At 39.1% G+C, this 13,430-nt stretch overlaps 1 protein-coding gene across 1 annotated transcript; it reads left to right on the top strand.

Annotated features, from left to right (window-relative positions):
• The first annotated feature begins 80 nt into the window (after positions 1-80).
• Positions 81-11,763, top strand: LOC148655345 (guanylyl cyclase inhibitory protein). The gene is made up of 7 exons (XM_088645898.1): positions 81-179; positions 2,138-2,226; positions 3,017-3,116; positions 7,115-7,247; positions 7,631-7,780; positions 8,190-8,295; positions 10,537-11,763. The coding sequence occupies exons 1-7, from the start codon at positions 145-147 to the stop codon at positions 10,659-10,661; spliced, it is 738 nt and encodes a 245-aa protein (XP_088502024.1). The 5' UTR covers positions 81-144; the 3' UTR covers positions 10,662-11,763.
• The last annotated feature ends 1,667 nt before the right edge of the window (positions 11,764-13,430 follow it).

The following is a 13,430-nucleotide window of genomic DNA, read 5'->3' as shown; positions in this document are numbered from 1 at the left end:
TGCGACTAGCTGGTGAAGGGTGTGGCTTCAGCAGGTTTGCCTTAACCTTTAGTTATTGTTTTACAGAAGAGGAAGTTCCTTGAGGGAGGTACTGTATGGGGGCGTGGTGGTGCCTCACGGCTTCTCAGTCCCGGCTCGTTTCGGATGTTTGTCATCTTGTATGCTCTGCCTTTGGTCAGGTGTGTATTTCCAAGTGCCCGCGTTTTCGCTCCTTTCTCTCCTTGGGGAGCGGGAATAAATATTTCTTTAAAATATTGGATTCTTACTGGAAGAAAAGCATCATCAAGTGGTCTGGAAATGTCAAACGGACCGGGCCAGCCTCCGTGCTATTTGTAGCATTTCGGGGGATGAGAGCCAGGCCCTCACATATAGTCTATCCAAAAATATTCCAAGCAGGTGAGCTATGAAAAGACAAAAGAATAAAAATAAAACTACACTGCTACGACAGGCTCCAGGTTGTCGTGACCCTCTTCTGTTCCCGGATGAATAGGAGTTCCGTTGCTTATACCAGCTTCGATTTACAAAGAGGCGAAAAATTAGTCGCCAGCTGTTTAGTAACATTAGTAACAGTTTAGTTCACCTGAGCATGATAGCACATCGAGAAATTAAACTTGTAATGTTAGGTCAGCAATGCAAATGTATTTTAAAGCTGTATTTTAGATTATGAAAGTCCCAAGAAATGCACGAAGCAGCGAATTCAGTGACATTGTATCTCCCTCTTGTGTCCCTTATACCGTAAAGCAAGTTGACGGATCCGGTCAGCTTTCTGCATCCTTCTCCTCGGCTGTGCTGAGGATTATTCGGCAATAACTCAGTAATGACAAGAGTGTCCGTCTACCTATTTTCCCGATATGCGAAACTCTTTGTGTTTAAAGTGCTTAATAATGGAAAACATTTCAATCAGAAGTCAAATCAAAATCAAAGAGCTACTAGAGAACCTTGTAACATGCACAAACTGTTATAGTCCACTAATTCAGCTTCAGCAACTGTACGCATAATCACAAGCATGGGTCTGTAACCATGTTGAGTCTGTAGGTTACGCCAAACCTCCTGTTTTTTAGTTATTAGGCACACTTGAATGATATTGATCAATTATGAAAGCTACCATAGTATATGTGAAGAACTTATGGTGAGAACGTATGATCCCGAAGGGCTTCTGATTTTTGATGGGGTGGTTCCTGGGATTGATTCAAGCCTTGGATGCCTTCTGTGCGGAGCTTGCACGTCCTGTCTATGGCCTCATGGGCTTTCACTATGTGCTCCTCTTGTTGAGCTAAATTAGAATCTCTATTAGCTGCCCCCTGTGTCTGTGCCCTGTATCACACGTTATTGCTCTAAGGGATTGTTGAGTTACAGACGGACAGATGGATGCCACAATATGGTGAAGTGTCAAATGAAGTTCTTGGTTACTTGCTCACTAAAGAGCTCGTGGCACTGTTTGGAAAACTGGGAACATGCTGGCTCATGTGATCATCAGTTTTCCCTAGGGAAATCAAGTTGCTGAAAAAACCCTCACCCTCTGAGTGCAGTCACCACACTTCGCCTGATGAAATCAGGTCATGAGCTGAGAGGCTTTCCTTTTGTATAATGTAAAATCAAGATTCCAGCAGTCAGTGCATATTTTATAGTGCCAATGGGTGATTCACATTATTAAACTGCACTGTGGGTCATCAAAGCTGATGTTTTAATTGCACGTAATGATAACAGGATAAATGGATCTGTATTCACATCAGCTGCCTGTTAATTCATTAGGTCTCTGTCTTCTGCCTTGTCCGTTAGCTGGTCGCTACAAGGTGGATGAAATGAGTCCCCTCCAGAATGTGGAGTAAGTGTTACACAAAGTCATATAATTTATCAATTACAATGCTTGTTACTTTTAATGATCTCTTAACAGGAGCCACAGTGTTTATACGTTATTCCTTGGAATTGTTTTATGCTTTTACACTGCTCCCTTTATTTTAAATGGACTGTTGTTGATCAAATAGATACTGCAGAAGTCGTGAACGGAGTGAAATGTTTGTGCTTCCATTCATTTTTAATCATATCCCTTTCAACAGGGACATCACATTCACACATGCGTGCTTATAAGCACACATGCGGTTCAGGATGAACAGGTCTTTCATCCGTATTCTTACAGCTTTATTCAACACAGTGTCGAGGGAGAGTCGGAGCCTATCCTGGGTATAAGGCCGGATACACCCTGGATGGGACACCAGTCCATCAAAGGTAGAGACTCAGACACAGGTGCACACACACTCACAGCAGAGATAATTTCCCCAGAAGCCAATTAACCCACCAGTAGGTCTTTAGACTGTGGGTAGAAAGTGGAGCAGCTGCAGGAAACCCACGCAAACACGGGGAGAGCTTACAAACTCCATGCAGACAGCACCCCAGATATGGAAGCAATGCTGGCCACTGCGCCACCATGCCGCTTATTAACAGTACTGGCCAACAATAAATGACAAAAATAAATTAGTTGAGGTTTTTTGCTCAATGAGTGCAACAGTGATTATTTGTCAAAAGGGGGATTTCGGACTCATTACTATAAATCTTTTAAGGGCTTTTTAGAAGCACTTTTGTCTTTCTCCATGGTCCCCAGTTTTGCGAACAACAGCATTAAGGCAGAATTATGTTAATGTGAAATGGGTGTCGATACAGTATGTGTCTAATAAACAAATGATAGTATGTTGATATTACTGGGTACATACAAATATAACTTGTGATTTTTATTTCATTCATAGAAACATAACCAGTAATTTGTTGCTATTCATTATTTTTCTAGTGGTTATTGAAATTCACAAGACCAACACCAGCAGAAGCTTTGTTCCTTTGCTTTAGTCTCTTGTTAGATATCTTTAGGAGTAATTACATTAACAACACTATGTTGCACACTTACTGTAGCAGATTAGGTTCATTAAAACCCAATTTGTTAAATGCGTCTGGTTATCTGAAAGTCCTATTTAACGCGCTCAGGGTAATCTAGACGCTGATATATAAAGTGTGGGCTTTTCCATAGGGCTTTTCGTGCAGAAGATTGTGTGGAACATGGGTCAAGCAGCCACATTACCAAGCAGGAATGGAGGGACCTACGTCATGGAGCTTTATGAATGGTATAGGTAAACTTTTACTTGTATTAACATTAATTGAGAACAAATACATTGATTCACTACCATTATAGTGGTTGTTTTTGAAGAGAAGGAAAGATAGAGCTCATAATGGTTTGTATTTGTGCTTATGTTTTCACATGGGGTCATATTACTATACTGCTATATATATATATCACCCTTAAGGGCAGGTTCTAATCCCTTCTCTATAGTCCCTGCGCTAGAGGAAGGAAATCGGATACTTGTCACACGCATGCATAACAAATGCAGAAATGCCCTCACTCATTTAAGACAAGTTTTCAAAGGTTTATCACTGCTTAGTGGCATTGCCGTGTGACTTTTTTTCTCATGTACAGTAGGTAGCTTTAGAGGTGCAAAGAACTCTAAAGAGCACAATAAAGTGAGTATTTATCTTTGGAATGTCATATTTCATGCTGTTCAAAATGCTGTCTAGAGATGTGATCCTTGAATCTACTTCAGAAGTAAGTCAAATGGAGGCTCTTGTGAAACATACCATGGTTGAAAAATCAAAGATTCAGGTGAAAACGTTCTATGTATTTTTGGATTGGGGCTATATGTGTTCAGCTGAGAATACCACAAATACATTGGTTGTTATTTCTTTATAAAACTGAGACAATCGATTTTTAAAAGAAATTGAGAAAGAACAGGCAAGTGTACTTCACCTTCAGGGGAAAGGAATTTATGTTAATTAAATGGGAATCTGTTACAGATCAAGCTAGTTCAGCACTTACAGACAAAACTGCACCTTCAAGCAGAGGACCAGTGCAAAACAGTGCTACTAGCTGGAAAAAAATAACTGACCTGATAAATTAATTCAAATAGCAAATGAGTGCATTTGTATGTATTTTGCCAAACAAACACACATCTCCAAGCAGGAGTTGCACAGATTCAGAGCTCAATAAAAATCTTCGTACAACATATGGGAATTAATTCAAAGCACATTTGCAATATTTTAGTAAGTACATCCTAGAAAAACAATAATACAGTATATGCACATGCACATACTGTATCCACAAACATACATGTTACATGTATCCTTTAATAGCTGTACCGTAAATGATATGTATTCAGTTTATTCATGGATGCAAATTAATCCTAATATAGGTACTGTATGATCGAGCGTCACTCTGATATCCTTTGATATCAAGTTACGTATCCATAAAATAAAAGTGTGCTGCTCTTTTTGAAGAGAGTGATGTTGAGCTTTTTGTTTGATTAACAGACTAGTTTGAAGCCTTGGCTCCCTCTATCTGCTTCAGATTGAGATCAGATAAATACTGTATCTTGTATAAACAGGCTTAAGTAGACAGAAACTATTTCAGCTTTATCGCAGTGACTTACAGTACAGTTAGCATTTTTTTTTTACTGAATTACAAAACTAAATATTGGATTGTATGGCTGGTACAATCTAAAAGGTGGGAATTGTAGGTGAGCTGTATGTTACACACTTAAGTCTTCATTCTACGTCATTTAATTCTCAATCTGCAGTCTTAGCTCAAACTCGTCTATCTTGGAAGGCTAAGCTTGTTATGGGAGCACATGGCTTCTTTTCATTTAGCTTTTATCTGAAGTCTTTGTAGCAGCATTTTAATTAGAGCCAATTTAAAGTAATAACATATCAGTAGGTATTAATAAGAATAACAACAGATATTTTATTCTATATCAAGCTGTTAATCTAGAATGCAGATAATTCATTAGAATTGTGCTAACAATGTTTTATTTAATCAGACAACTTTGTGGTTCAAGTGTCTTAAAAGATATTAATATTAACAAATGTACAAATGTACAGATACCTTTAACACTGATTTTAGCTTTTAATTATTTTTCATTTTGGGAACTTTGATGTTTAAAAATACATGCTTTCCTCATCAACGTTTTAGTAAAAATGATTACATTTATCTCAATTTAAATTGAGATCATGTGTAATACTTTCACTTGCTACTGTATGAACAACAACAATTATATGAATCCAAAACTGCAATGTTTTGGAAATAAAATGTTTTTTTTTCTTTTAATTGAGAAAAGCCAACCAAAGTTAATACATTTTAAACATTCAAGTAATAGTATTTCAGAAGTGTTATTATAAAAGATGACAAGATAAGTATGTTCGATTCTTGTTTCTTTTAGTGAATTTCAGCTCTGAAAAGTTAAATAGGCGGACAGTGTAGTAGTTAGCTCTGCTGCCTCATAGTTGTTGGGTCCTGGGTTTGATTCCTGATGGAGACACGTTCTGTGTGGAGTTTGCATGTTCTCCCAGTGTTAACATGGGTATTCTCCAGGTGCTCTGGTTTCCCTGTCACCATTCAGACATGCCTGATTCGGTTAATTCGTGTCTCTAAATTGTGTGCTTGGGTGTGCGCGCGCGTGCGCATGTGTGTGTTTTTTTTGTGATGGACTGGCATCTTCACATAGTTCTGCATTGTGCCCTGTGCCTCTGGGACCAGCTCCTGGTAGCTGCAGTAATTACCAGGAATAAGCAGCTTTTAATAATGGATGGGATGATAAAGTGCAATTAGCAGTTTATATGAAGTTCTTAAAATATTTGCAAAAGCTGTTCCCAGTGTGCAAACAAGCTTTCTGCAAATGCTGCTGATGTGTGAACAACAAGACAATTGCCAACACTCTGCAAAAAGAGCTGCTGCCATAACTGTTTACACAGTGCTAATGAAGTTGTAGGAGAATTACCAGCATAATGAAATTGTAGCAGAACTGTTCCCTTTTGACAAAATTATTTTTACATTTCATTTGGCTAATATCCATACTACGTTTTTTAAAATGGCCCTCTCCAATTTATTGAATTTGATTTTCTAAGCTGATAACACAGAGGCCTGATCCAGAAAAAAACATGCCATTGAAAGTTCAGAACTGAAATTTAATTATCCCCTTGTTAATTTATCATATCTATGTGAAGTAAATTGCATGTTGTTGAAACAGCTGAGATAAAAAACACTTAAGCACAGATTTATTTTATCCATGATATTAAACAGCTTGATGAGCATTTAAGACAACAATTATGACAGAGGACAATATAAAGGCTACAGACGACTATCCAGTACCAACATTGTTCCTGTACTGACCTTGTTCTTTCTCCTTGGATTTGTTCTTGTGCTCCTGGTCCTGATACCAATCATTAGGGCAGCCAGAGACAGTGTAATAATAATAATAATAATAATAATAATAATAATAATAATAATAATAATAATTGCTTACACTTATATAGCGCTTTTCTGGACACACCACTCAAAGCGCTTTACAGGTAATGGGGATCCCCTCCACCACCACCAATGTGCAGCCCCACCTGGATGAAACCTGTAGCTTTACCTGTAGTAAAGCTACAGTTTCATATGAAGCTGAAACATGTTATTCTTAATCTGCACTTAAGAGCACCACTGTTTCAGCTGTTTTAAAGGTTCCTTTTTACAAATCCTCTCTGGCAGCAGTTTTAATCAAACAGTAGCTGACATCTCTTGAAAGTACAGGAATGCATTCAGTCATTGAAAAAGTATTAAACATAGTGCCTTTGGTATGACACTCCTCTCTAGGTGTTTTTCCATCCAGCCATTTTCTAAACCACTTTTTCTAGTAAAGGGTTGTGCAGGAATCTGGACAAAAACCTGGTTAACAAAGGCCTCAAGGTGGGATACACACTGGGAGAGAGTCTGTTGCAGAGCACACACAGACACAGACACACACACTCTCACCAGAGCAAATTTTACAGAAAGCAATTAACCTGCCAGTATGTCTTTTGACAGTGGGAGGAAACTGGAGCACCTGGAGGAAACCCACACAAACACAGGGAGCACGTGGAAACCACAGATAGCACCCCAGTGCTGGAAAACAGCAATGCCAACCCTTGCACTACCACGGTCTCCTCCATTATAGTATTGCTTCTTTAATTTCACCCCCCCAAAAAAGTTTCAGCTGTGTTGGATTTCCTGTTTAACTTGTTATTCACATTAAAATCTCTTTTATTTTTTTCATTTACACAGAAAATTCATCAACGAGTGCCCTAGTGGACTGATCACACTCCATGAATTCCGCAGACACTTTTGCAATGGAACTGTGGGCCACGATTCCTCGGAATACGCAGAGCAGATATTCCGGACGCTGGACAATAATGGGGTGAGTTACTGGAGTGTGCTGGGAACTGCTTTTGAAAATAAGGGCTTAGCTTTACGGTGGACTTGATTAAAATAAATGAATTACTGTCACTGTTCAAAAACCTTTAAGTCCTTTACTCCAGATGTATTTTCTCTTAAATTAATTTGATGACTTTAATCAAGTGGTGTTAGAAAGCACTCAGAACGAACACTGAAAAGATGAATTTAGTGCCCTCACAGCAGAGTGCCCCTCCATAAGTACATATTGGTAAATTTGATCAGTTCTTACCAGAGTGATCATTATCAGCAACAAGTGTTTTTTAACTCTAGACTGAGTTTTGTCATTATCTGTTTGTATTACTGTCATTTTCTATTCGTGGTGTTGAGCAGTTTGTTCTGTCACAGGACGGGATTGTCGATTTCCGAGAGTATGTCACGGCCATAAGCATGCTGATCACTGGCTCCCCGGAGGAGAAGCTGAGGTGGTCTTTCAAGCTGTATGACAAAGACAAGGACGGGGCCATTACTCGATCAGAAATGCTGGAAATCATGAAGGTTTGTCCTTCCTCTGTTTCTCTCAAACATCTAGTCAAAAACAGCTAGAAAGCAACGCTTTCCAATGGTGCAATGTCTTGGGGATGTGATATACAGTATAAAAAAGACAAAATGAACACAAATTCAGCTTTTAAAGCACTTTAAAAGTCTAGTGCATGTATTGTTAGTGATAATCGCACTACTAAAATAAGGGATAACTAATAAAATAAAAGGGATAAACATCTTTCAAGTTGTTTCTTTGTTGCCCATAGAAAATGTAAAATAACAATAAAAGGGCATTAAAGACGCTGATGTGACCTTAATCAGGATAAGTGTTTTTAGATTAAGGCTTTTCTCCACTAGGTAGAGCCAGATGACCATATTTCCTGAGAATCACTGCCGTTGCTGATTTCTGTTACTTTCTTTGCAGGCTGTGTATAAGATGAGTTTAGCAGCCTCTCTGACTAAAGCAAACCCTCTGACTGCAGAAGAGTGCACCAGCAGAATCTTTGTGAGACTGGACAAAGACAGAAATGGTAACATGATGCATGTTTGAGGGCAATAATTTCCTACATTTATTTCAAAGTAATTGACAGTTGACAGCAGTGTCCCCGTCCTGTAGTAGACTCTTGTCAGATCTCACAGGGTAAGCAAGGCTGGTCAGTACTGAGAAGGGAGATCTCCCAGGGAAAACAGTTTGCTACTTGAGGTGGAGTTGGTTCCTTATGAACCAGAATTTTCAAAACAGTGAAAACATTGGGGGCCAGGCACACAGCACTGTAGCAGGTACAGGCCTTCAGATAAGATTATTAATTTAAATTTCCATGGCTTTGTGTTAACCCTGGGGTCCTGGCTAAATTCTGCTCATTCAGCCCACAGGGCAGTGTCTAGTGGGGAGTGAAACACCCCCACCCCGCTTGGGACTTGTGCAGTCTGACCTCCCCTTTAATTCAGCTGGTGAGGCTGTTTCTCACCTCTCCCCCCGATCTGAAGTGCAGTGGGCTGCTGGTCATGAATGGCGAGTGCGTCAGGTTCAGTGAAAGGGGAGAGGCGTGAAGAGCTTTGGGGTTCACTGGGATCAAAAAATCCCTTAGGAAATGCAAGTAACTTAATTCTCAAAACTAGTACTTCTCAAGGTACATAATAACAATCTTGTTTCATGCTAAGGGGTGAAGACTCTGACAACAATTGTTACAAACTGGGTCAGAGAGCCCAGTGTGGGCTCACTTATTAACAATTAGTAATAATAATATATTAGTAATTTAAGTAATAATATATGGAGACCCACCCTGTCTCTGTAGTCTCCCCCAAAAAGGTAGGTAGGTACTTTATTAACCCCATGTGGGAAATTCAAGTGCTACAGCAGCCAGGGACAATCAACACAGTACAGTACAAATGTAGTAATACAGTAATACAATACAATAAATAATAAAAAAATGGAATAAAGAATAACAAACAAAACAGAAAAAGACACACACACACACACACACACACACACACACACACACACACACACACACACACAAAGGTTTGGATTGTTTTCTGATCACCCAGAAACATATTGGACATTACTAAACCTGCCTGGCTATCGCAGCTGCCTAGATCTGTTAAGGCTGTTGGTAACAGCGCTCTGAAGAATTATAATTCTTACCTTACCTTCCTACTCTTTGCACACAGCGATATAAATAAACTATGGTGTTGACAATCACAGATCTTAATATTTCCCTGAATTATTCTGGACTGAACTGAATTTGACCTAAAGGTCAGTGCTCAGTGTTCCACTCCCCACTTGACACTGCCCTGTGGGCTGAATAAGCAGAGTTGCTGCTGGTTCCTTTGCATCGAGAGGAGCTAGACTGTGCAGTGCAGTAGGTCACAGATTTCACTGGAAGTCAGTGGCTCCCAATGCATTCTGAATCGTCAACCATGTTCACCACCTTGTGTATTTTAGCTACCGCATATTGCATATGGTTGGACGTAACACTTGGTAAGAATGGCCATCAGTGTCTGCATGAGATTATGTCTTACCCTCATAAACAAAGCGAAGACTCGGCAGTCCTTGACAGGCAGAACTGTTTTAATCAGCTGTAATCAAGGCTTAGTGCTTGGCAGGAACGTTCTATACTTGCCCTTTGCAGTACGTGATTAATTCTTGTCTCCTTGTTCCTTTGTGTGCACAGAAACACCGAATAATGAAAGTACACTGGTCTTACGAAAACAACCTAAAGCTTTTTATAGAAATGCTCCAGTTCACTATAGAAACTAATCTCTATAAAAATCTAATTTTCTGATGCCAGAACATGCTTGGTGAATAGTGTGCATGAATGGGCTTTGCTGCTGTCTTTATGTACTGTTGGAAAATTAATGAATAAGTTCTAGAGCACATTTATCTTTTGGAAGGTTTTGACCATTTATGAGGGCTGTCTACATAGTTTCCGAGGAACTGCTCCTACGGTCAAAGACAGCTTTTAAAGCCGTTTTTTATTTTGCTTAAAAAGGAATAATGAATAATCATTATCAAACCTACAATGATGGACAGAACACCTCATCTTCCCTTTACAATGTCACCTGAACTACAGGAAATAATTTGTGCATCACATTGGTCCTCAAAGAAAGTATAAAAGTATGAATGAAAATTAACTTCACACAAATTGCTCTGTGAAAAGAATGGAAGTCTGCAGAACATGTTTTTGTTCGCAAGAGTGTGTGAAGTTTTGTCTGCGACAAAGCAGCTGACAAAAAAGTCACCCCTCTCTCTCTTTTTTCTCTCCCTTCAGCCGTTATCAGCCTTGAAGAGTTCATCGAAGGAGCATTAGACGATGAATGGATACGAGAAATGTTGGAGTGTGACCCCAACACCGTCAAAGTGGAAAGACCTCTGAAAACCCAGCCTCCTGTCTAACTCTCTTCCTCTCTGCCACATCACTTGACATCACAAAGAAGCCCTCTTACCTTTCAAACAGCAGGAAGACACATAGCTCCTTGGCAACAGGCTATTTCTGTGCATTAGTCAGTGTGGTTTGCAAATTTTAAAGAGACACTGTCAATATAGTTTTGTTAAAACATTATTAGTCTTCAAAAAGGGTCCACTGTGATGCTAAGGCACGTGGCTACTTAGGATAAATTTTCCTTTCATTTGACAGAAGGTCAAGGTGTTCTTGCTCTGCTTTGGTCCTGTGTCACCCTGATCTCTAGTTTGTTTGGCACTGATCAAAGACTGCACACTCATTGCATTACATGAATTGTCCAACAAAATGACTTTTTACTTTCCATTTCTGTTCTGTCTAATGCAGGGCTGGCAGATTGGATCTTGGCACAGCTGTACGCAAATAAATTGGAAAGATGTGATCTTGATGAAATCTGCCCCTTTTTTTGGTATTGTTAAAGACAATACTGTATATCCTGCAGAAATTAAACTCTGCTACCAAAATGGATAGTGTGCAAACCAATTTACCTCAGATTTCAACTGTTGTGCTCGTGAACTCAAATAGCTGTACCTGAACACCCTGTCAAATTTTCAAAATAGGCAAAATTACAGGTTGTTTTTCAAAACTTATCTTTATCTGTGTGAATTACAGAGGAAGGTCTGATGCAAGTGTAAATCTAAAATATATTTTACAAAAAGAGTCGAGTCCTTAGCTAAAACTCTTTATGAGAGAAGAACTTCCAATTTTATATAGGATTAAACAAATGAAGAGGACAAGACTTCTCTGAAAAGAAGGAAGGTTCATGCCAGGCTCTTGTGAAGAATACCCAGGCAATTTTGTCAGTCGCAAAGCTCCTTTCATCCAGATAAACATGATGAGCTGAACAGTCTGATCTGAAGCTCAGAGAGAGTTTTGTGATTACGGTGATGAGTGCATAGAGTTAAGTAAATTGTCAATATTCCTATGGTTTTATGATCAAATGTACAAAGTTGATAAATGTGTTAGTTTCCTTCTTCTCCATGTTTGAACAGCTAAGACAACAGTCAACATTACAATAAAGATAAGAAACGATTATAAGGTACAGAATTGGTTCTATCATGCATACATGTATTTTGTTCCTTATAACTGATTAACTCAGTTGGTTAATCAATCATACACACTGGTATCTAATTTCTTGTAATTGATTGACTCAGCTGGTTAATCAATGTGTCCCATAATACTTTTTTTCTTCAAATTGACATTATTGTGCTCTCCTCTCCCATCAATCTTGTTAATTCACCCCCATGAATTTAGAATTGGCAGTATGGTATCTCTCTTATAGTTAAAATGTGAGATAGCCCATTACTAATCAATATTTGTTGGTAATTTGACTCCAGGATAGACCCCAGAGAACAAAATGTGCTCACATTAATAGTCTGCTCAGCCATGTGTGTCCTTGTGCCCTTGATAATTCTGATGCCAAAGGAGCTACCACCTAGAAGGTGCAAACAGCATGTACTAATACAATAATAATAATAATAATAATAATAATAATAATAATAATAATAATAATAATAATAATAATAATAATAACTTACACAGCCCAAGGGCAGATTTGGCCAGGACACCAGGGTAACACGCCTACTCTTTTCAAGAAATGCCCTGGGATTTTTAATGACCGCAGAGAGTCGGAAACTAGGTTTTACATCTCATCTGAAGGATGGCGCCTTTTTACAGTACAGTGAAATACAATAAAACAGGTTACAAGTTTTCACCGTAACCAAGGAATCTCCCAGGAATTCCCAAGGAATTTCACCCACTCTAAAGCCGGTTGTGGTCACAGGGGGTTTCAGGATGCAATGTGAGTGTGGCTCTGCAAGCCTCAGATTTCATTCTGCATTCTGTCTTCCTAGTAAAGGCTTTTACTTGAGGAGACACTTGAACGACCCTACGGCGGACCTCCTAATCTAACCAACAAACCCTCTTCAACAAAGCTGGCCCGATTTCCTTGCTGTGAATAGGCTAAGATTGTCACAGCTGCAGAAAGCTGCCACAGACTAATGAATTTGTTCGATCACCCAATCTGCAAACTATCCCTTAATCAAAATGGCAGTGAAGTCAGATATATTTTTCACAGTAAGCCAGTGATTTAGCTTAAGTGCTCAATTCACTTGCAGGGGTCCCACAGCAGTTATTCTTTGCCTGCACGGTCAGTTGCAATTTAGTTCTCACAGCAGAGAGAAAATCAGCAGAATTATGTGAATTGACAATGAGCAAAGGACAGGGGAATTGACAGAAATATTGAATTTAAAACTGTCTTACAGTTTTCTACACTCTCCTATGCTCCCATGGTTCCTCAGCAGAATGATGGCACTGACACAGTGCTCCTCGTAGAGCTGAGCTGGGCTGAGGTAGCTTCAGTGGTTCTATCAACAACAAAAAACAGAGATGGTTAAGCTTAGATCTTATTTTTGAATGGAAGAGCACTGTTCTGAATTTTAGCATTTACCCAATCATAAATTATAATTTTAGCTAAAGTGGTGAGGAGCAGTTTATAAAAACAGTAGTGCTGTCACCTTCTAAGATAATCTTGTCAGATCTCAGACACTGAGTAAGACTAGGTCTCATCAGTACTGGGGTGAAGGACCTGCAAGGGCTCCTTCTCTCAAAGTCTGGAACCACCTATCAGGATTAAATAATCATGTCATGATTGTTCAAGGCTGGATGGGATTGGTTGCGATTAAAATTAAATCACTTCTTTAAGA

Source organism: Lepisosteus platostomus, chromosome 9 (assembly GCF_059453375.1).
Source record: "Lepisosteus platostomus isolate fLepPlt1 chromosome 9, fLepPlt1.hap1, whole genome shotgun sequence".
Classification (NCBI taxonomy): domain Eukaryota; kingdom Metazoa; phylum Chordata; class Actinopteri; order Semionotiformes; family Lepisosteidae; genus Lepisosteus; species Lepisosteus platostomus.
This window is presented reverse-complemented; position numbering and strand designations above follow the sequence as displayed.